Below are 21,591 nucleotides of genomic sequence, written 5' to 3'. Positions count from 1 at the left end.
ACATAAAGCTGCAGGGCAGTGCATCCAAGCCAAGGAAAACAGGAGTAACTTAAAGAAATGTGTGCACTTAGTTAATCAAATCTGTTTTCCTCTTTGGAGTTCCATGAGGCAGCAGTACTAGCTAACTAGTGTCTAATGTTGCACTTTCATGGCATAAACACAGCTAAACACATAGTGTTCAAGACTGACAGCATCAGTACCAGCTCTACCCACTTCAGTGTTTACCTCTTGGTCCAGCAAGCCGACTATGCTTTCAAGAGTTTTAACCATTTGACAGGTAAGGCATGACAGAAAGGTTTAAGGCTACATCTTACTAGATACAAACATTCACTTCAGTTAGTATATTACTTTCTAGAGTATGCTGTTGAAATAGTCTAGTTTTGTGATATGAAAAACTATTAGAGTCAAGACCATCAGTAATGGGGAAAGTACAATATAAAATAATACATATGAAGCCACAATTTTAGTTACAGTTTAAACTAGAAATTAGTAACTATGCATAGCTGCTGCTTTTTTGGTTTTGCATTTTGGCCTCTAGATCATTCTTATTTAGAACTGGTACCTGCTGAAAAAGAGCTGCAACTTTTTTTAAAAGTTTATTTATTTATTTTGAGAGAGAGAGAGGGAACATGTGGGGGAGAACAAAGACAGGGAGAGAGAGAATCCCACGCAGGCTCCATGCTGTCAGTGTGGAGCCTGACTAAGGGCTCGAACTCACGAACCATGAGGTCATGACCTGAGCTGAAACCAAGAGTCAGATGCTTAACCAAGTGAGCCATCCAGGCTCCCCAAGAGACACAATCTTTCAGCTCTTGTGTGTTTTATGGTGGCTGTGCCATGTACTGTGTATTTACGTTTTAATCGTGCTTCTCACAAATAGCACATAGCTGGATTTCTTTTCCCTGCTTGAGAGCCTTTTTCGTTGTTTAGCTTTGTCCATTTATATTTATTGTGATTACTGATATATTTTGAATTCTTGCTACCCTTTATTTTCTGCTTTGTGTTTGTCCGGACCTCTCTCTGCTTCCATTTTTACCCTTCTTTTCCTGTTTCTTTTGGATTTAGTTTATATCATTCCATTTACTCCCTCATGTTTTCAAAAGTCACTATAAAATCACTATTGTTTCTAATAGTTACCAAAAATGCACATGTAAAATCTAAAATTAATCACTGTATGTACCTTCTTCCCAAATAAAAAAGACCTTAGCAACTATGTAACTAAGATTATCCTCTTATATACCACATGTTATTTGGTCTACCACTTTAGTTTTTTAAAAAATCTCTCAAATTATATATTAGTTATAATATTTTGTTCACATAATCCCACAGGTTTATCACTTTTTCTCCACCAGCTAAAGTGATTCTTAAAGGGGAAAGTCTTTTAGTGAGATATATTGGTAAGCTTTCTCCATTTTTGTTTGTTTCAAAATGTTTTTATCTTACCTCTGTTTTTGAAAGATAACTGGGTATACAATTCTAAGCTGATGGCTAATTTCTCTTAGCCCTTTGAAGATAACAGTGTGTGTTTTGGCTGCCATTGTTGCTGTTGATAAGTCTGCTGCTGACTATTCCTTTGTTGGTAATATGTCTTTTATCTCCAGATGTTTTAAGATCTTTGTCTTTGGATTTCAGCAATTTCAGTATGCTTTTTCTACAGGTAACAATCAGGATTCAACTTCAGAAACTATCTCTATTTAAAGCAGAAAGGAATTTAACATTCATTTCCAACTGAAATGCTGAATGAGTAAAGTTTAGATGCTCTGGGAGTGGCTTATGAGCACTACCATGGAATTATCTCGCCAAAGGAACTTTTTTCCTTTTCACATTTAGGAAGCTAGAGAATTGGGAAGACTGGGCCAACTTTGCACCAAGTATCATACTGTAACCTTAGCTATAATTCATAGATCAAGAAGCTGTCATCATACTTGTTTCTAGGGTTATGATGCACACCCTTGATCCACAACAGTAAATGGATGCCTTACATAATACCACTTCTCTCCTGCACTTAACTTGGTTCTGAATTCAATCTCATGTGAATACATGTGATTGGCAGAACCTGAATGTATCTAAAAACTTACCTGCAAAAGACATATGGGAAATACAGCTTTTCAGCATCTATATTACAGGAATGAACACTTGAAGGATAGTGAGTGAGCTTACCACATCTGCCATACCTGAGAAAGATTTCATTTATCCTGCTAGGGAATTATTGTCCTTGAAGCTAAGGAATCATGTCTTCTATCATTTCAAGAAAATCCACACCTACTATCTCTTTGAATATCCCTCTGTCCCCATTTTTGCTATTTTTTCCCTTGGAAAAAATATACTTACGTTTATTTCAGTATATTTTTGAATGTCAGAGTTCTTTGATTCTAGGGGCACCTGGGTGGCTCAGTCGGCTGAGCATCCAACTCTTGATTTTGGCTCAGGTCATGATCCCAGGGTCATAGGATTGAGCCCTGCATTGGCCTCTGTGCTGAGCATGGAGCCTGCTGGGTATTTTCTTGCTTCCTCTCTCTGTGCCCCTCCCTATGCATACACACACACATACCTTCTCTCTCTCAAAAATGAATGAATGAATGAATGAATGAATAAGGGAAAAAAAGAGAAATTCTTTGATTCTTTTTCAAATCTGAATTTTTTTTTTTTTTGATAATCTCCTGTTCCTTGGTCACGTTTTCATTTTCTCCTTCATTTCATTAAATATTTTCTAAATATTTACTTTATATTTCGGCATCTGACTTGGGGGGTTTATTTCTACTGATTTCTGTTTCTCCTGACTTTTGCTCGTGGTAGCTTATTTCCTCTTCTGGTTTTGGAACTGACTGTGCATATTTGTTTAATCTCCGTCCAATCTACAGAAATCCTGAAGGGCATATATAACAGTACATCTTTTTTTAAAGATAATTTACTTTTGCTTCTTTCATACATTCTGGGGCTCTAGGAATGTTGAATCCATTTAAGATAATTTTACACCCTGAGGTTTCCCAAATAATAAGGGTAATATTGCGTATTTAAATCCCAAACCTGTGTGAAGGCAGAAGAGTGACTACAAATTCTCAGGGTGGTCATTTTTCCTAGGTAAAACAGGCTGAAGGACTTTGTCTTTGGATTTCAGCAGTCTTGTACTGAAGACAGTCTTGTAACTGTCTTACCCATACCCAGACAGGTAACTGTCATACCCAGAACAGTCTTGTAACTGTTCATGATCTCAGAACTCATTTGTCAGTTTAGTTTTCAGGTCCTTCTTTGGATTTGATGCTTTAGAATTTTCTTCACATTTTTGAGTTCTTATGCATTTAAAAGGATGTTTGTTGTGCTCTATCCAGAATGTCTAGATGTTTTGTTACAAAAGAGATTTTCTGATATATCTTGTCAGACATAGTAAAAAAACAAAACAAGTTCTAGAGTTTCCACCTGATTTAAAAAATTTTTAAGGTTTATTTTATCTTTGAGAGAGAGAGAGATCACGGAACAGAGGAGGGGCAGAGAGAGAGGGAGACACAGAATTCAAAGCAGGCTCTAGTCTCTGAGCTGTCAGCAAAGAGCTCAATACGAGGCTTGAACCCACGAACCACGAGATCATGACCTGAGCTGAAGTCAGACACTTAACCAACTGAGCCACCCAGGTGTCCCTCAACCTGATTTTAAAAAATCTTTACTGATAAGCACTATCCTGAGTTTCAGCTAAGACCAGAGGAAACTTATAATCTAGATAGGCAAAGCAGATATGTAAACGATGAACAGTATTAAATGAAATAATCACCAAATGGAAATATAAGAAAGAAGCTGTGCATGGAGGAGGGCACTTGTTGGGATGAGCACTGGGTGTTATATGTAAGCCAACTTGACAATAAACTATTTAAGGAAAAAAAAAAAAGAAAGAAGTTGTGGCAATGCAGATGGAAGAAAGAGGTTTATCTCCTAGGACTTCCACTGTTGCACACTTTTTTTTACAGGTCTATCATTTGTGTTTCTAAAAGTATTGGCATCCTATCTATTAGACTTGATTTAAGGCAACGACTGTATTTTATGCTTGTTCACAGTTCTCTAAGGTGCTTAGATTAAAAGCAGAATAAATTAGGGATTCCTGCTTCTGGGAAGATGAAACAGACACCCTTTTCCCAGTTCTTCCCACTAAGTATAAATTAAAAATCCTGAACATTATATAAAAACAAGCACAAGAAGACTCTGAAGGGTGGAAAGAAGGCCAACTGGTTAGAGACTGGGACCTGAGTTACACTACAATAGGTTCCATGTGTTTTCTTTTTGCCTCATATATCCCAAAGTTGGAACTAGAGATGCAACCCAGAAATGCCACTAGATACAGACAAAACTTAGTTCCATTAAAAGCCTGCTCTCTCTAGCCAAATGACCAGGAAAGAGACAGCCTAGCAAGGCAGAAAAGTTACACAGTAACTACTATTCTATAGTCAAATACCACAAAAAACTGTAGCCTCAACTCCAGCCATGGTGCAAAGACTGAGGGGGGAGTCTAGACTTCTTTCTTATCAGGCCATAAGAAGGTGGGCTAAAACAAAAGATTTAACATTCATATTATCAGTGTCCGGGAAGAAGAGAAGGAAGAAGGCAGGGCTGAAAAAGTACTTGATGAAATAATGGCTGAAAATTTTCAAATTTAGCCAAAAAGTCTCCCCCCAAACAAACAAACAAAAGCATTATAAAGCCACAGACTCAAGAAGCTGAGCTAACTCAAACATGCTAAACCCAAAGAAATCCATATCAAAACATACTATAGACAAACTTCTAAAAACTAAAGAAAAAAGTCTTGAAAAGAGTGACAGAGAAGCAATACCTTGCCTATACTATAGGATAAAACCAATATGAATCAGAGGATTTCTCATCAGAAAACCTGAAGGCCGGAAGGAAGTGGCACATTTTTCAAGTTCTGAAAGACAACTGTCAACCTAGAATTCTATATCCAGCTAAATTATCCTCTGGGAATGAAACAGAAATCAAGACACATTTTCAGATGAAGGTTAGAGATTCTGGGACCTTAAGGAAGTTTTCTAAACAGAAATGAAATGATGAGGCATGGCTGGGGGGCTGAGTCAGTTAAGTGTCTTTCTCTTGATTTTGGCTCAGGTCATGGTCTCACAGTTTATGAGATAGAGCCCTGTGTTGGGCTCTGTGCTAACAGTGTGGAGCCTGCTTGGGATTCTCTCTCCCTCTCTCTCTGCCCCACCTCTGCTTGTGCTCTCTCTCTCTCAAGATAAATAAATAAACATGAAAAAATTTTAAAATAAAAAAGAAAGGAAATGATGAGAGAAGGAATTTTAGAATGTTAGAAAGGAAGAAAGAGGAATGGAAAGAGAAAAATATGAGTAAATACATTTTTCTTCTCCTTTTTGTTTCTCCTATTATGTTTTATGGTAGGGCAAAAACCATAATACTGTCTGATATGGTTAGAAATCCAAAATGCATATTTTAAGTTGAGCAGGGAAAAGTACAGCTATGGGTTAAATTTTTCCCCCTTGGGTACCTGGGTGGATCAGTCGGTCAAGCGTCCGACTTTGGCTCAGGTCATGATCTCACTGTTCCTGGGTTCGATTGAACCCCATGTTGGGCTCTGTGCTGACAGCTCGGAGCCTGGAGCTTGCTTCCGATTCTGTGTCTCCCCCCCTCTCTCTGCCCCTCCCCTGTTCACACTCTGTTTCTCTCTCTCTCAAAAATAAATAAACATTAGAAAAAATCTTCCTCCTCAAAAAAGATGTTGAAGTCCTAAGCCCCAGTACCTCAGAATGTGAGCTTGTTTGGAAATAGGGTCATTGCAGATATAATTATTTACAATGAGATTATAATGGAGTAGGGTGGGCTCCTAATCCAATATGAATGATGTTCTTATAAGAAAACAGCCATGTAAAGACACAGAAATACAAGGAGAACACCATGTCCCATGTCGTGACAAAGACTGAAATTATGTGGAAAAAAGTCAAGCTTTATAAAAAGAGGTAAGGATGGATTCCCCTACAGGAATCACAGTGATACTGACACCATGATTTCTGACTTCTGGCTTCCAGAACTGTGAAACAATAAATAAAACTATAAACCAATATCCTTCATGATTATAGATATAAAAATCCTTAAGAAAATAATAACAAATATCATTTGACAACATATAAAAAATTTTATACCATGACTAAGTGTGGTTCATTCAGATTACAAAGTTTGTTCAATATTGAAAATTAATCCATGTATTAACATCACACTAACAGACAGGAAAAAGTTATATATCAAATCAATTGTTACTGAAAAAACATGAAATTAAGCAATTTCCTCAACTTGATAAAGAACATCTATAAAAACCATACAGCTAACACTGCTGTTAGGTAGTGGTGAAAGACTGAATGCATTTCCCCTAAAATTAAAAATAAGACAAGGATATCTGCTCTCCCCACTCTTAATCAATATAGTCTTAGAAGTTCTAGTCAGAACAATAAGACAAAAAAGGATTTCCAAAGCACATACATTAGAAAGGATGATATAAACTGTTCCTATTTGCAGCAAATCTCAAGAAATCTACACAAGTCTTCCAGAAATACTAAGTTCAGCAAGGTGGCAGAGTATAAGATAAAGAATATTTTATTTCTATATAACAGCAATGAATAGGTTAATACAAAAATTTGAAAATAATATACCATTTACAATTGCTCAAAAAACTGAAACTCCAAAATGCTGACCAAAAAAAAAAAAAAAAAAAAAAAAAATCAAAGACCATCCAAATAAATGGAGGGACATGCTATGTTTATGGACTGGAACACTCAACATAACAAAGACATGAATTCTTTGTAAATTGATACACAGGTTTAATACAATTCCTACCAAAATCTCAACAAAAATTTAAACATAGACAGTATTATGGTAAAGTTTATATGGAAAGGAACCCAAACAGCTAAAACAATTTTGAAAAGAAATGAGAGGAATCAGTCTGTATGACTTGAAGAGTTGTTTTACAGCTACAGTAATCAGGACAGTGTGGCATTGGTGGAAGGATGACACACAGATCAATGTAAGAGAATCAAAACACAGAAATAGATCCACACAAATATATACAAATCATCTTTGAGAAAAGAGTAAAAGTAGTTCAGTGGAGAAATTTCAGATACAGTCTTTTCAATCAGTGTTCCTGGAGGCAGCTGGACGTCTATAGGTAACAAAATGAACTTCGACCTAAGCCTCACACCTTACATAAAAATTAACTAAAAATAAATTATGAACTCAAATGTAACATGTAAAACTATATAAAACTTTTAGGGAAAAAAAAAACAGAATAAATCTAGGGTTAGAGACTGAGTCCCTATATTTGACACCAAAAGTATGATCCATAAAATAAAAATTGATAAATTGGACTTCATCAAAACTAAAAACTTTTTTGCTTTGTGAAAGACTCTGTGAAGAGTAAGAAAAGACAAGGTATAGACAGGGAGAAAATATTTATAAGCTATGTATTTGACGGAGGATGAGTATCTAAAATATATAAATAACTTTTAAAACTGAACTGGAGAAAAAAAAGAGAAACATTACCAACAGAAAACAGGCAAAGACATGAACAAATATTTCCACAAAGAGGATATACAGATGGCAAATAAACACATGAAAATATGTTCATCTTTAGACATTAGGAAATGAGAATTAAAACCACAATGAGAGACTGTCTATCAGAATAGCTAAAATAAAAAATAGTGACAACACGAAATGCTGGCATGAATGCAGAAAAACTGGGTGGTTCACACACTGCTGGTAGGAATCTAAAAGGACAGACCCACCTGGAAAACAGTATGGCAATTCTGAGAAAAACGAAACATACAACCATGACACAACCTGGCAATCCCGCTCTGGACATTTATTCCAGAGAAGTGAAAATTTATATTCGTACAAAAACCTATACACAAATGTTCGCAGCAGCTTTATTCCTTATAAGTCAAAAACTAGAAACAATCCAGATGTCATTTAACAGGTCAGTGGTTAAACCGTGGTGCGTGCGTAGCACAGAATACTACCCAGCAACAGAAAGGAATGAACTACTGATACACTCAACAATTTACACTAATCTCCAGTGAATTATGCTGAGTGCAAAAGACCAATCCCAAAGGTTATAAATGATTCCATTTATATAATATTTTTGAAATTAAAAAATCTAGAAATGAAGGACAGACTAGTGGTTGCCAGGGGTTAAGGACAAGGGGTGAGAGCGGGTGGGTATGGCTATACAAGGACAACACGGGATCCTTGTGATGATGGAACTGTTCTGTATCTTGACTTTGTCAATGTCAAGTCCTGGCTGTAATACTGTACTATAGTTTTGCAAGACATTATCATTGGAGAAAATTGGTAAACGGTGTAGGAGATCTCTATTATTTCTTATAATGCATGTTAATTCTACAATTACCTCAAAATAAAAAGCTTAATTAAAAAAGAAAAAAACAGAATAAACCCATAAATCATATTATTTATTTATCGAACATCTGCTGCTGTATGGCCATTACCCATGGGAGGTACTCACATGAATATTACTTAATATTCATAAACTCTATAAAGATTATGCTATTTCCTAAATCATCTTTCTAGAATACTGCTTCTTTGAGACATTAACAGCATTCCTTGAATAGTGTTTTGTAAAAAACGTTCTGAGTTAAGTAGCTTGAGAAACAATTTTTATTTTTACTACAGGATTTCTCAAGGCAATATACTAATGTACATTATAAATATTCAAAAGGAAGCCATCATACACAGCTTTCCTCAAATTAATTTTGGAACTTTTGTTTTTACATAATGCCTGTTAACAACTTGCTTAAAGAATTAGTATTCCTTACCTTATGCCACAATAAATGTTGGTTTATAGTTTTCTATCTATATCCCTGCTCGTGTTATGTTTTATGTCTTATTTCAAGTTAGGCTATAGATTTATTGCCTAAATGTAATCTAATCATGGTGTTGATGATCCAATCCAAACTACTCACCATGTAACAATATAAATAGATCGAAGTACTAATGTGAAGACCAACATTCCATACATAACCTGAATAAGAAAAGAAAAATGAAGTCAGTAAAATTATTATCCTTTGGCAAAGGAAGTATATTTTGCCTACAAAAATAGCATGCTCAATAAAACATAAACATTTATTATCATTTGTTACATTTAAAGAACAGAATTTTAGCAAATATTTTCTCCTAATCTAAAGGTTGCCTTTCGGTGTTGTTGACAGTCTCCTTTGCTGTGCAGAAGCTTTTTATTTTGATGAAGTCCCAATAGTCTATTTTTGCTTTTGTTTCCCTTGCCTCCAAAAACGTTATCTAGAAATAAGTTGCTACCGTGGATATCAAAAAGGTTACTGCCTGTGTTCTCCTCTAGGATTTTTATGGTTTCAAGTCTCCCACTTAGGTATTTAATCCATTTTGAATTTATTTTTGTGTAGGGTGTGAGAAAATGGTCCAGTTTCCCCAACACCATTTGTTGAAGAGACTGTTTTTTTCACACTGGATATTCTTTCCTGCTTTACCAAAGATTAATTGACCACACAGTTGTGGATTCATTTCTGAGTTTTTTATTCTGTTCCACTGAATCTATGTGTCTTTTCTGTGCCAGAAGCATATTGTTTTGATTGCTACAGCTTTGTAAGAGAACTTGAAGGCTAGACTTGTAATGCCTCTAGCTTTGCTTTTCTTCTTCAAGGTTGCTTTGGCTATTCAGGGTCTTTTGAAGTTCCATATATATTGTAGGGTTATTTGATAAAGAGTTAGTATCCAAAATATATAAAAATACTTATAGAACTCCACACTCAAAAACCCAATAATCCAATTTAAAAGTGGGAAGAGGCTATGAATAGACATTTTTCCAAAGACATACAGATGACCAACAGACACATAAAAAGATGCTCACCATCATTCATCATCAGGGAAATACAAATCAAAATCAAAATGAGATATCATCTCACGCCTGTCAGAATGGCTAAAATCAACAATATAAGAAACAACAGGTGGTGGTGAGAAAGAAACAACAGGTGTGGAGTAAAGGGAACCTTCATGCACTGTTGGTGGGAATGCAACTGGTGCAGCCCCTCTGGAAAACAGCATGGAGTTTCCTCAAAAAGTTAAAAATAGAACTATCCTATGATCCAGCAATTGTAACACTAGGTATTTACCCAAAGGATACAAAAATAATGAATTTGAAGGGATACATGGACCCTAATGTTAACAGCAGCACTATCTACCATAGCCCAATTATGGAAACAGCCCGAGTCCCCACTGACTGATGAATGGATAAAGAAGATGTGGTGTACAGAATGGGAGCTAAGATAGCTTGTCTCAGCTCTTTAGCACAGCTAGATAACTATCAAATCATTCTGAATACCCAAGAAACAGACCTGAGGACTGATAAAACAAATTGTACAACTAGAGAGAGAGAAAAGGCCACATTGAGGAAGGTAGGGCGTGCAGAGATGTGATTTGGGGGAGAAATGGATCATGGGTGCTGCAGAGGGGAAGGAGTCCTGGTTGTAGAGAAAGGTGAGATAGAGAAGAAAGCACAGGATTGCACACAAGAACACTTTCCAAAGTCATTGGGTGGAAAAACTAGAAGGGCTGATTTTTGTGAGTTTTTGCAATCAGCAGTGCTCAAAGACTGGAATTCTGGAGGTCCATGGGCTTGTCTAGGATGGGGACCTGACGGTACTGCCCTGCTCCTGGAGAGATGGCAGGCAAGTGCTACTGGGCAGAAGGCATGATCTGAGGATCACCTGAGGCACATGGGGAGGTGATTGTATTGTTTTCTTGGAACGTTATCTGTGAGAGGTGGCATTCCCTCTCTGGGGACAAAGAGCCAGGAGGCGCCATTTCACTCCCCTGCCCCTCACCAGAGGTGCAGAAACCTGCTGTGGGCAGCTAACCTGGACAATGGGTATTTAGTTGCTTTGTTCCTGCTCTGGCGCAGCTGCCCTTCTGGGTCAAACCTGCATCAGTCCCAGTGTAATGTGGGGGCCATTACACTCTCACCAGAAGACCAGCATGAGTCCCTAACACACCAGGTCCTAAAGTTTGGAGTTTTGAAAGTCGGCAGGCTTGGCTATGGCAGAGCACTGAGGGCACTGTGCTGTTCCAGGCAGGCAAGCAACTCAGAGACAGACAGCATGAAAATGGTGATCTATAAATACATAGGACACACGAGGGTTAATTATTCATTCTTATGGGAGGGCTTCCCTGACAGCAGCAAGGGTGGCCTCCCCTCCCTGGGGACCAAGGAACTGGCTCACACCATTTCCTTCCCCCACCCCTTAGCATAAATCAACTTTAGTAAAGAGCACAGCACCAACACTAGCTGCCTACCGCTTACCCCAGGTCTCACTCCTCTGTGCTCCACTGGTAATGCTCTTCTTGGGCAGGTGTGCTTATGGACCAGCACGGCAGGCCTCTTCCTTGAAGACCAGCACAAACTCCCACACACACATCTACTGACTACAGCATTCTGCAAAGCTTCTGTTCTAGTGGAAATAGCATCAGGTATCATTTAACAAGCAGAACAGAACACACCTAGTTAAAACTCACCATAAAATCTGGCCAAGGACCAAACACTGTCTACTGCAGGCAAGGAAAGCATCTAGAGACAACTGACTGAGGGACAGACCAGCCAGAACACAGCAGCAGAGTGCACGCAACACACACCAGAGACACTTCCTAAAGTGCCAGGCCCTGCACGTTACATGACTTATTCTTCATAAAGCCATTACTCAAAGGAGCAGGACATAACAAGATTTCTACCACACAGAAGAGAGAGACCTGGACAAAATGCCAAGATGGAGGAATTCATCCCAAAAGAAAGAACAAAGTCACAGCCAGAGATCTAATCAAAACAGATAAAATTAATATTCTTCCTGATGCAGAATTTAAAGCAAGAATCATAATACTTGCTGGGCTTGAGAAAGGTATGGAAGACATTAGCACTCCAGAAATACTGCATGTGTCTCTTTGCAGTCCAAACCCCTCACTACCTCCTTGGAGGAAACCACTCTCTTGACTTTTACAATAAACACTTTTTTGCTTTTCTCTACATATTTACTAACTTAAACTGGTCTCCTAAATATGAATTCTTAAATATTCTTTGTTTTCTTTTATTTTAATGGAAAGTTTTTTGTTATTATTTCCTCAAATAAGCCTTCTTCCCCCTTTCCTCTCTCTCCTTCTGAGACTCCTATGATAGGAATGTTACTATGTTTGGAGTCACTGAGTTTTCTAAGTCTACTCTCATGATCATTCTGCTTTCTCTTTTTTGTTGAGCTTCATTATTTCCCATAATTCTATCTTCTCTTTCACTTATTTGCTCCTCTGCTTCTTCTATCCTTATGGTCATTACATCCAGTTGGTTTTGAATCTTAAGATATTACATTTTTCATTTCTGCCTGATTGTTTTTTTTAATAGAAAGAATTTTAATTTACAATAGAATAATGCATACATTTATTTTCATCTTGTCTCTTAAGATTCAGTTACACTCTGTATGTAGCCATATTTTATTCATTTTGTATATTACATACTATTTAACTGGATTACAATACTACAACTTATTTACCCATTTTTATGTTGAACATTTTTGGGTTATTTCCAGTTTTCACTTCTATGAACATTTTTACAAATCCTACTGCACATGTATACACGTTTATCTAGGATATGTACCTAGGAGTATAACTGCCAGGTTAGAGGTTATATGTATTATTAAAATAACTTAAAAAGACAAACTGTTTTCCAAGGTGGTTTTACCAAATTTTACACCAACCAATGTGTGTTTCTTTTGTGCCACATACTTACCAACATATGATATAGTCAGATATCTAAATTTTTGTCAATCTATGTGGTTTTTAACACATATTTCCCTGGTTACAGGTTGAACACTATATTATGTTTACTGGCTGTTTGATGTCCTCTGTTGTTCAAACCTATTTTTTCATTTGGTTGTTTCTCATTATATTGTTACTTTTTTTAACTTTAAAAAACTTTAAAAATTGAAATATAACACACAAGTGCTCAAAAGATAAATATGGTTTGATGATTATCACAAAATAAGTACCTCTGTACTTTTTGAATTTGTAAGTAAAAAAACGGAACTCTGACAGCATACCCTAAATCAACCTCAATACCACTCTCAAACCTTAAATCCTCTCTTCCCCAAGGTGTATCACTATTCTGACTTCTAACATTAGAGTTTAATTTTGCCTGTTTTGAACCTCATTATAAATGGAACCCTCCAATATGTCAAGCTTCCTTTACTCATTATGTTTATGAGCCTCATTCAACTTGTAACATGAGCTGTATGTTAGTTTTCACTGCTATTTAATATGCATTTCATTTCTATTTAATAACTTATTAATATTTAATAATAAATTAAAATCATTTAATAATTACAATCAAAATGTTTTAATTATTTAAAAGGTGCAAGATTTATATGATCTGAAAAGAATCTAAACTATGAATGTTTTATTTAAAATGTTTAAAATTAAAAATAAGTTTAACATATTTAATATTTAATAACATTAATATTATTTTAATATGCATATTTTAGTTTTCCTGATTATAATATCATTTTAATAGTGAGGGATCTGTGTATTAAATAGGTAATAATTATGTCAAAAAAGTACTTCTTAGGTGGGTTTTTTTTTTTTTTTGCTTAAACAACAGATATTTATTTCCTTATAGTTTTGGAGGGTAGAAATCCAAGATCAAGGTGCCAGCAAACTTGTCAGAGTCTCTCTGCGGGACTCTTGCTGGCTTGTCGATGGCCACCTTTTTCTGATGTCTTCATATGATCTTCTACTGTGTATAACTGTGTCTTAATCTCTCTTTATAATGACACTGGTCATATTGGATTAGGGCCTGTCCAATGACCTCATTTTACCTTAATTATCTCTTTCAAGGTACTGTCTCCAAATAGTTACTTAAAAAAAATTCCAGTATAACTGACAGTTACATTAGTTTCAAGTGTATAATACAGTGATTCAACAGTTCTACACATTATCTGATGCTTATCATGATAAATGTACTCTTAATCTGCTTCACCTATTTCACCCATCCTTGCTCCCCTCTGTAACTGTCAGTTTGTGCTCTATAGTAAAGAATCTGTTTCTTGTTTCTTTCTTTTTTTTTTTAAATTTGTTTTGCTTTTTAAATTCCACATGAAATCATATGGTATTTGTCTTTCTCTGACTTATTTCACTTAGCATTATACCCTCTAGGCCTACTCATGTTGTTGCAAATGGCAATATTTTATTCCTTTTTATGGCTGAATAATATTCCATTATACGTACATACATAAATATATATGCACATATACAAACACATATATACATATATATATCACTTCTTTATCCATTCATCTATAGATGGACACTTGGGCTGCTTCCATAATTCAGTTTTTGTAAATAATGCTGCAATAAACATAGAGGTACATATATATTTTCAAATTAGTGTTTTCATTTTCTTTGGGTAAATACTCAGTAATGAAATTACTGGATCATATAATAATTCTTTTATTTTTATTTTTTTGGAACATATAGTAATTCTGTTCGTAATCTCTGAGGAGGTTCCGCCAGTTTGCATTCCCACCAACAGTGCATAAGGATTTTTTTTCCATGTACTTGCCAACACTTTTTGTTTCTTGTATTTTGAATTTAATCATAATGACAGAGATGAAATGGTACCTCATTGTGGTTCTGATTTCTATTTCCCTGATAATGAGTGATGTTGAACATCTTTTCATGTGTCTGTTGGCCATTTATGTCTTTGGAGAAATGTCTGTTTGTGCCTTCTGCCCATTTTTTAACTGGATTATTTGGGTGGTTTTTTGGTGTTGAGTTTGTAAATTCTTTATACTTGGACATTAGCCCTTTATTGGATATGTCATCTGAAAAAATATTTTCCAGGGCACCTGGGTGGCTCAGTCAGTTGAGTCTGACTTCAGCTCAGGTCATGATCTCATGATCAAGGTTCAAACCCCATGTCCAGCTCTGTGCTGACAGCTCAGAGCCTGGAGCCTGCTTCAGATTCTGTGTGTGTGTCTCTCTCTCTGCCCCTACTCTATGCCCACTCTATCTCTGTCTCTCTCAAAATAAATAAACATTAAAGAAAAGTTTTAAAAAGATTAAAAAAAATCTTTTCCCATTCAGTAGGTTGTCTTTTTGTTTTATTGATGGTTTCCTTTGTTGCACAACATTTTATTTTGATGTAGTCCCAACAGTCTCCCCTGCCTTAGGACACATATTTAGAAAAATGTTGCTATTGACAATGTCAGAGAAATTACTGCCTGTGATCTCTTCTAGGATTTTTATGGTTTCAAGTCTCATAGTTAGGTCTTTGATCCATTTTGAGTTTTCTGTATGGTGTAGAAAGTGGTCCAGTTTCATTCCTAGGCATGTAGCTGTCCATTTTTACCCAACATCATTTGTTGAAGATAATTTTTCCCACTGCACTGAATATGCCTATTTTATATATCCATTCTACTGCCACTGGATATTGGGGTACAACTTTAGTTATCTATAATAACCCAGCTATAAACATTTTAATATATATTTTTGGTGTACATGTTCAGAAATTTCTATTGAACATAAACCTAGGAACCAAACTGCTGGATCAGAGTATACATAAATTCAATTTTAGTGGCTTATACAAACTGTTTTCGAAAGTGGTTACACCAATTAATACTCTCACCAACAGTGTATGATGGTTGCCAAACATCCTTATCAGTGAGCACTTGATACTTTAGTCTTTTTTATTTTAGCTATTCTGTTGGGTTTCTAGTAGCATCTCAATGTGTTTATAATTTTTATTTCAGTGATGACTATCCATTTCACATGTTTATTGATCATTTGGATATAATCTTTTATGAAGTACTCTTAAAATCTCTTCTCCTTTTTTCAATTGGGTCTTCTATTTCTATTGGTTTGTAGAAGGTCTTTATATATACTAGTCTTTGCTTGGTCATATGGTTTGCCAATATCTTAATCCACTCTATACCATTATGTTTTCACTCTGATGACGTCTTTTGATGAATGCAAACTCTTAATTTTAAGATAAATGATTACTGTTGCCTGTGTCTTATAATAATTGTAATAATATCCATTTATTTAGGAACTCTTTAATGTCTTCAAATATATTTCAACAATTATGTTAGATTTGTTAGATTTATTCCAAGGTACCTCATATTTTTAGATGATTACTTTAAGTAATACTTCCAGAAATATTTTCTGCTATACAACCATTTTTTGTATACTGTTTTTGTATCATGTGATTTTGCTTTTTAAAAAAATTGTTTTTAATGTTTTATTTATTTCTGAGAGAGAGAGAGAGAGAGGGAGAGAGAGAGCATAAGCAGGGGAGGATTAGAGAGAGAGGGAGACACAGAATCCGAGACAGGCACCAGGCTCTGAACTAGCTATCAGCACAGAGCCTGATGCGGGGCTTGAGCCCACGAACCGTGAGATCATGACCTGAGCTGAAGTTGGACGCTCAACTGACTGAGCCACCCAGGCACCCCTGGTTTTGCTTTATAAAGTCTCTTCAAATTCTATTAATTTATCTGTATATTCTTTAGATTTTCTATGTATACCTTTGTGTATCATTTGTGAATTTTTTTATCCTGTTAATCATTTTAATTTATTTTTTCCTGCCTAAATGGGCCAAACTCTCCAGTACAATATGAAAAGAAATACTAATAACAAGCATTGCTATCTCACACTTGATCTCAAAGGGAAAGATTTCAGTGGTTCATCACTAAGTGTAATACTGGCTGTAGGCCTAAAAATTTTTTTTTAATTCTCTTCATCAGATTAAAAAGGCCTTTTATACTTCTGATTTGCTCTAAGGGTTTTTAAAAATAATAAATCAACATTTTATCAAATACTTTTTCTGCATTTCTTGAGATAATTATATATTTTTTCTCATTTAATCTTTTAATATGATTTTCTGATATTAGTTAATAGTCTACCCAACTTCATTTTCCTGGGATACATCCAATTTAGGCATGATGCTTTATCCTTCTTTTTCTTTTCTTTCTTCTTTTTCTTCTTCTTTTTGGATTTGGTTTGCAAATATTTTGCTTAGGACCTTTACCTAACTAATCTTAACTCTTTTATTCAGCTCTTTTTAGCCTCATACAAGAGTTAGGAGAGTAGCTCTCCTTTCCTGTTCTCTATGAGAATCTGTTTAAGGTCAGAATTATTTCTTCTTTTACTGTGTGGTAGAACATTCTAGTGGAGTTATATTTGTGAGAAGATTTCTGACTATTGATTCAATTACTTTTAATGACTATAAAGCAATTCAGATTTTCTATTCTTTTTTTTAAGGTTAGAAAGATTCCTTTTTATTTTTTAAGTTTATTTATTTTGAGAGAGAGGGCGTATGGGAGGAGCAGAGAGGGAGGGAGAGAATCCCAAGCATGATCCACATTGTCAGTGCAGAGCCCAACATGTGGCTCGAACCCATGAACCATGAGATTATGACTTGACCTGAAATCAAGAGTCAGGTGCTTAACTGACTGAATCACATATGTGTCCCCAGATTTTCTATTCTTTACAAGTTTCTGCAGGTTATACTTCTTCTAGAAATCTGTCCACTTAAAAAAAATACAATTTTAAATTAATTGGCATAAAGTTCCTCATAATATTCACTTTTTAATGACTCTAGGATTTTATGTGATATCCCCCTTCCACTTCTGATATTATTTGTGCTTTTCTTTTTCCCTTCTTGATGCAATTCACCAAGGATATGTTAACTTTGTCTTTTCAAGAAGCAACTTAATGGCTCTGCTGATTTTCTCAGTAGTTTATTTGTTTTCTGTTGTATTCATTTTTGCTTTTTATCTTTCCTAGTTTCTTGAAATACATGCCAAAATTCCCTTTTTGGCTTTTTTTTTTTTTTTGTATCTATGTCTTAAGGCTAGATATTTCTCTCCAAGTATTAATTTTGCCAAGTCCTACAAGTTTTAATATGTATTTACTTTCATTATGATTCAGTTAAAAATATTTTCCAATTTCTGTCGTTTTCTTTGATCAGTGGGTTATTAATAATATTACTAATATTTGACATAATTGCATTATAGTCTGAAATTATATTCTTATTCTAATATTCTTATTCTAATCCTTTGGAAGTTAAGATGGTATATGGGCAAGTATATGGTCAATTTTTGTAAATGTTCTCTAAAAGCTTGAAAAAATGTGTTTTTCCAATTGTTGGATACAGTATTTTACATTTGACTCATGGGTCAGGTTTCTTAATCATGCTGTTTAAATTTTTTATATCCTCTATTACTTACGGAAAGGTATGCATTAAAATCACCTAAGATTATAGATTTGTTTGGTTTTTTAGTTCTGACAGTTTTGCATTATATACTTGAGACATTATATGTATTAGATACAAATTTAAATTATCATAATTTTCTGATGAATTGAATATTTTTAATAGTAAGAAGTAATCTCTTCTTAACAACAGAAATGCTTTTTCCTTAAACTCTGTTTTGTCTGATAATAAAACAGCTATACCACATATACATATAACAAAATAATGCTTAGTGTTTGCACGGTATATACTTTTTCGTATTTTCACTTTCAACCTTCCCATATCTTGATGTTTCAGGTAGACTCTTTGATAAGGCCTTGATATGACTCCTGTCTATTACTTGTGGTCTCTCTATGACAGTAGAAGACAACAAATATTTACTGAGCATTGTACTAGACCATGGGGATATAATGGTGTGGAGTAAAGGGTTAATATCAAGCATTGCCTAATGTAGGTAGGTCTGGTTAAGAATGACTTCAGTCTCCCATCCTTGAATACAATGGTTAAGATAAACGGAAAATGTTATGTCTGCTTTGGTTGTGAAGGACTGCACCTAGGTTGGAAGCTTGGGGTCTGCATGAGAACAGTATCAAAGGTACCATTGTAAAGAATGGTAGGAAGAGTGCCAGGTCCAACTCTGGAATCTGGCTCAGGTCATAATCTCAGGGTGGTGGGATTGAGCCTTGTGTAGGGCTCTGCACTGAGTGTGGAGTCTTAGGATTCTCTCTCTCTCTCTCTCTCTCCCTCTGTCCCTCCGTCCTCCCTTCTCCCCTGGTTGTACTTTCTCTGAAGACAAAAAGAAAAAAAAATTAATTAAATAAAAAAAGAATGGTAACAAAAAGGGGCTGTAGCTTCTATGTCTTACAATAACCTCCCCTACACTTAGCTCTCATCGCTGGCAGCTGTGCAAAACTTAGGTGGATGAAAGGGCAAAAGAATCTGTGTATATAAGTAGCTCTGGATCTCCTGATGAGATGAAAATGTTATAGCTGCTGTATTCTCCACCTTGTATCCCTCTATAGAGCTAAGTAAACACAGCATAAATTAAAGGCAATTAGAGGCTGACTACCAGCTTGAATCTGTAACTGCAGCCACAGTGCTCTAATGGTGAACCAGAAAGGCAATGATCCCTGCCCTCACAGCAATTAAAATCTAGTGTGAAAAGAGATAAGTAATCAGGCAATTAAAAATGTAGTATTTAATTATCTGACAAGAACTGTACAGAATACTTTGTAAGCACATACAAAAGCCACCTAATCTAGATTTTGGCAGATAAAGACTTTTATGGAGTCTTTCATTGTTTTTATTAAAAAAACTTTTTAAAATGTTTTATTTATTTCTGAGAGAGAGAGAGAGAGAGACAGTGTGAGCAGGGGAGGGTCACAGAGAGAGGGAGATACAGAATCTGAAGGAGGCTCCAGGCTCTGAGCTAGCCGTCAACACAGAATCCAATGCAGGGCTCAAACTCACAAACCGCGAGATCATGACCTGAGCTGAAGTCGGACGCCCAACTGAGCCACCCAGGCGCCCCTGATTTTTCATTTTATAATTGAAGCATTAGGAGAAGCATCATTAATAATAACTGAAATATTATTAAGAGAAGCTGGAAGAAAATAACTTGCATAGCTTATATTCTGGGGGCTAGAATAAAGTAAGGATGTCTAGAATATACTTTTGGAGTGAAGAGTGGGAAAACTGAAGTCAGAAAGGTAAGCAAAGGTTAAACTGGCTTTTCAGGTCACGATAAAGAGTTGAATTTTATCCTAAAAGCAAAGGGAAGTCAATGGAAGTTTCAGCAACAGTGCAACATGATCACTTGTGTATTAGAAAGATATCCCTCTTGCTGGGTGGAGAATGAATTAGAGGGAGACAAGACTGATGGAAAACAAACCAATGACAAGGTATTACAGTAACCTAGGTGAGCGATGGGATCTGAAACAGGGTGCTATCTATCAGCGGAATGGAGAGAAATGGACAGATTAGAGAGATATTTAGGGCTTAGACTGATAATCAATTTGATATGGAAGTTAGGAAGAGTTTGGAAAGTCAATGATGGCCTAGTTTATGACTAGCAGTTAGGGTCTATGGTGAAATTGTTCCTTGTGTTAGGGAATACAGGAAGAGAAGTAATACTGGAGAGAAAAAATGGTGATTTCATTTCTAGATAGGTTCAGAGTTTGAAGTGCCATTGATATATCCATGTAGAGATCTCTAGCAGAAGTTAGATATCTGCGTCTAAATCAGAAGAAAATATCTGAGCTGAAGAAACAGATTTATGAATAATCATTATACAGAAGCAAAGGGAATGGATTCTTCAGGGAGTATGTTAAACACATTAAATAATGGATAAGGAAGAACCTATAATCTGGCAGTGCAATGGTGCTTTTCCAGATTAATTTTCTTCTTTCCACAAACATGTCTACCCCATATATTTTTATTTTCTCCTATGATCTGTGACAGACCTTGCTAGTGACCTACTCAGTATTCACCCCTCTCTTTTTTTTGTCTTTAAAGAAGACATTTTATCTGGTCAACAGTAGTCCAGCTATATATATGTTTGATTTGTCTGTCTCTCTTGCAGCTAGAGGTAGCCACATGACCTTCACAACTTTTCTCTATGCATATTCTAATATTAGTCATTTTTAACTAAAAAAAATAGAGTACATACTTGTTTGCTTCTTGTAATTTTCTCCTAAAATTATTTTCATTCTTTTAAAAATGGATCTTTATGAAAATAAATTGAATTCCAAAGTAATCTGCTACAGGGGCATCATCATACCATGGAAGGAATATGGGCTTTGGAAGAAAACAGACCTGGTTCAATTTCCAGCTCTGCTAGTAACTTGGTGAGAAACAATGGACCAGTCATTTAACCTTTCTCTCAGTTATATCTCACCTATAAAATGAAGATGGTAATTTCTATAAAGACTTGTTGATATTTAGTAAGATGATACTTAAGTCAATCTATATAAACTGTATGAAAGAATGTATAATACTCAGCACAAAGCAGATGATCAAAAATGTCAGCTTCTTTTGCTTCTTTTCCAAATGTGCTTACATAGTGATTTCCTTACATCCCTAATTTGTAATAAAATGGCACAAACAAAACAAAATTTAAATAACAGTTATTTGCTTAAGTTATCTGCTTAAGTCCCTGTTTTTCAAACTGTTTATATAGTGTGTTGTTTCCTACAAACCTTGAGGGTCAAATTAGAAGGGAGGGTAGTAAAATACTGAAATGTCATGTCTAGAAATAA

General features: G+C 35.5%; 1 protein-coding gene across 2 annotated transcripts in view; it reads right to left on the bottom strand.

Moving 5' to 3' along the window:
• The window catches only part of ACER3 (alkaline ceramidase 3), a 186,817-nt gene that overhangs the window by 19,413 nt on the left and 145,813 nt on the right, over positions 1-21,591 (bottom strand). For both annotated transcript variants that reach the window (XM_039228793.1, XM_039228792.1), the window contains exon 7: positions 8,982-9,040. In XM_039228793.1, the coding sequence (XP_039084724.1) occupies positions 8,982-9,040 (59 nt within the window). The remainder of the gene's footprint in view (positions 1-8,981; positions 9,041-21,591) is intronic.

The sequence above is a fragment of the Hyaena hyaena genome, unplaced genomic scaffold (assembly GCF_003009895.1).
Source record: "Hyaena hyaena isolate Hyena2069 unplaced genomic scaffold, ASM300989v1 scaffold_34, whole genome shotgun sequence".
NCBI lineage: Eukaryota > Metazoa > Chordata > Mammalia > Carnivora > Hyaenidae > Hyaena > Hyaena hyaena.
This window is presented reverse-complemented; position numbering and strand designations above follow the sequence as displayed.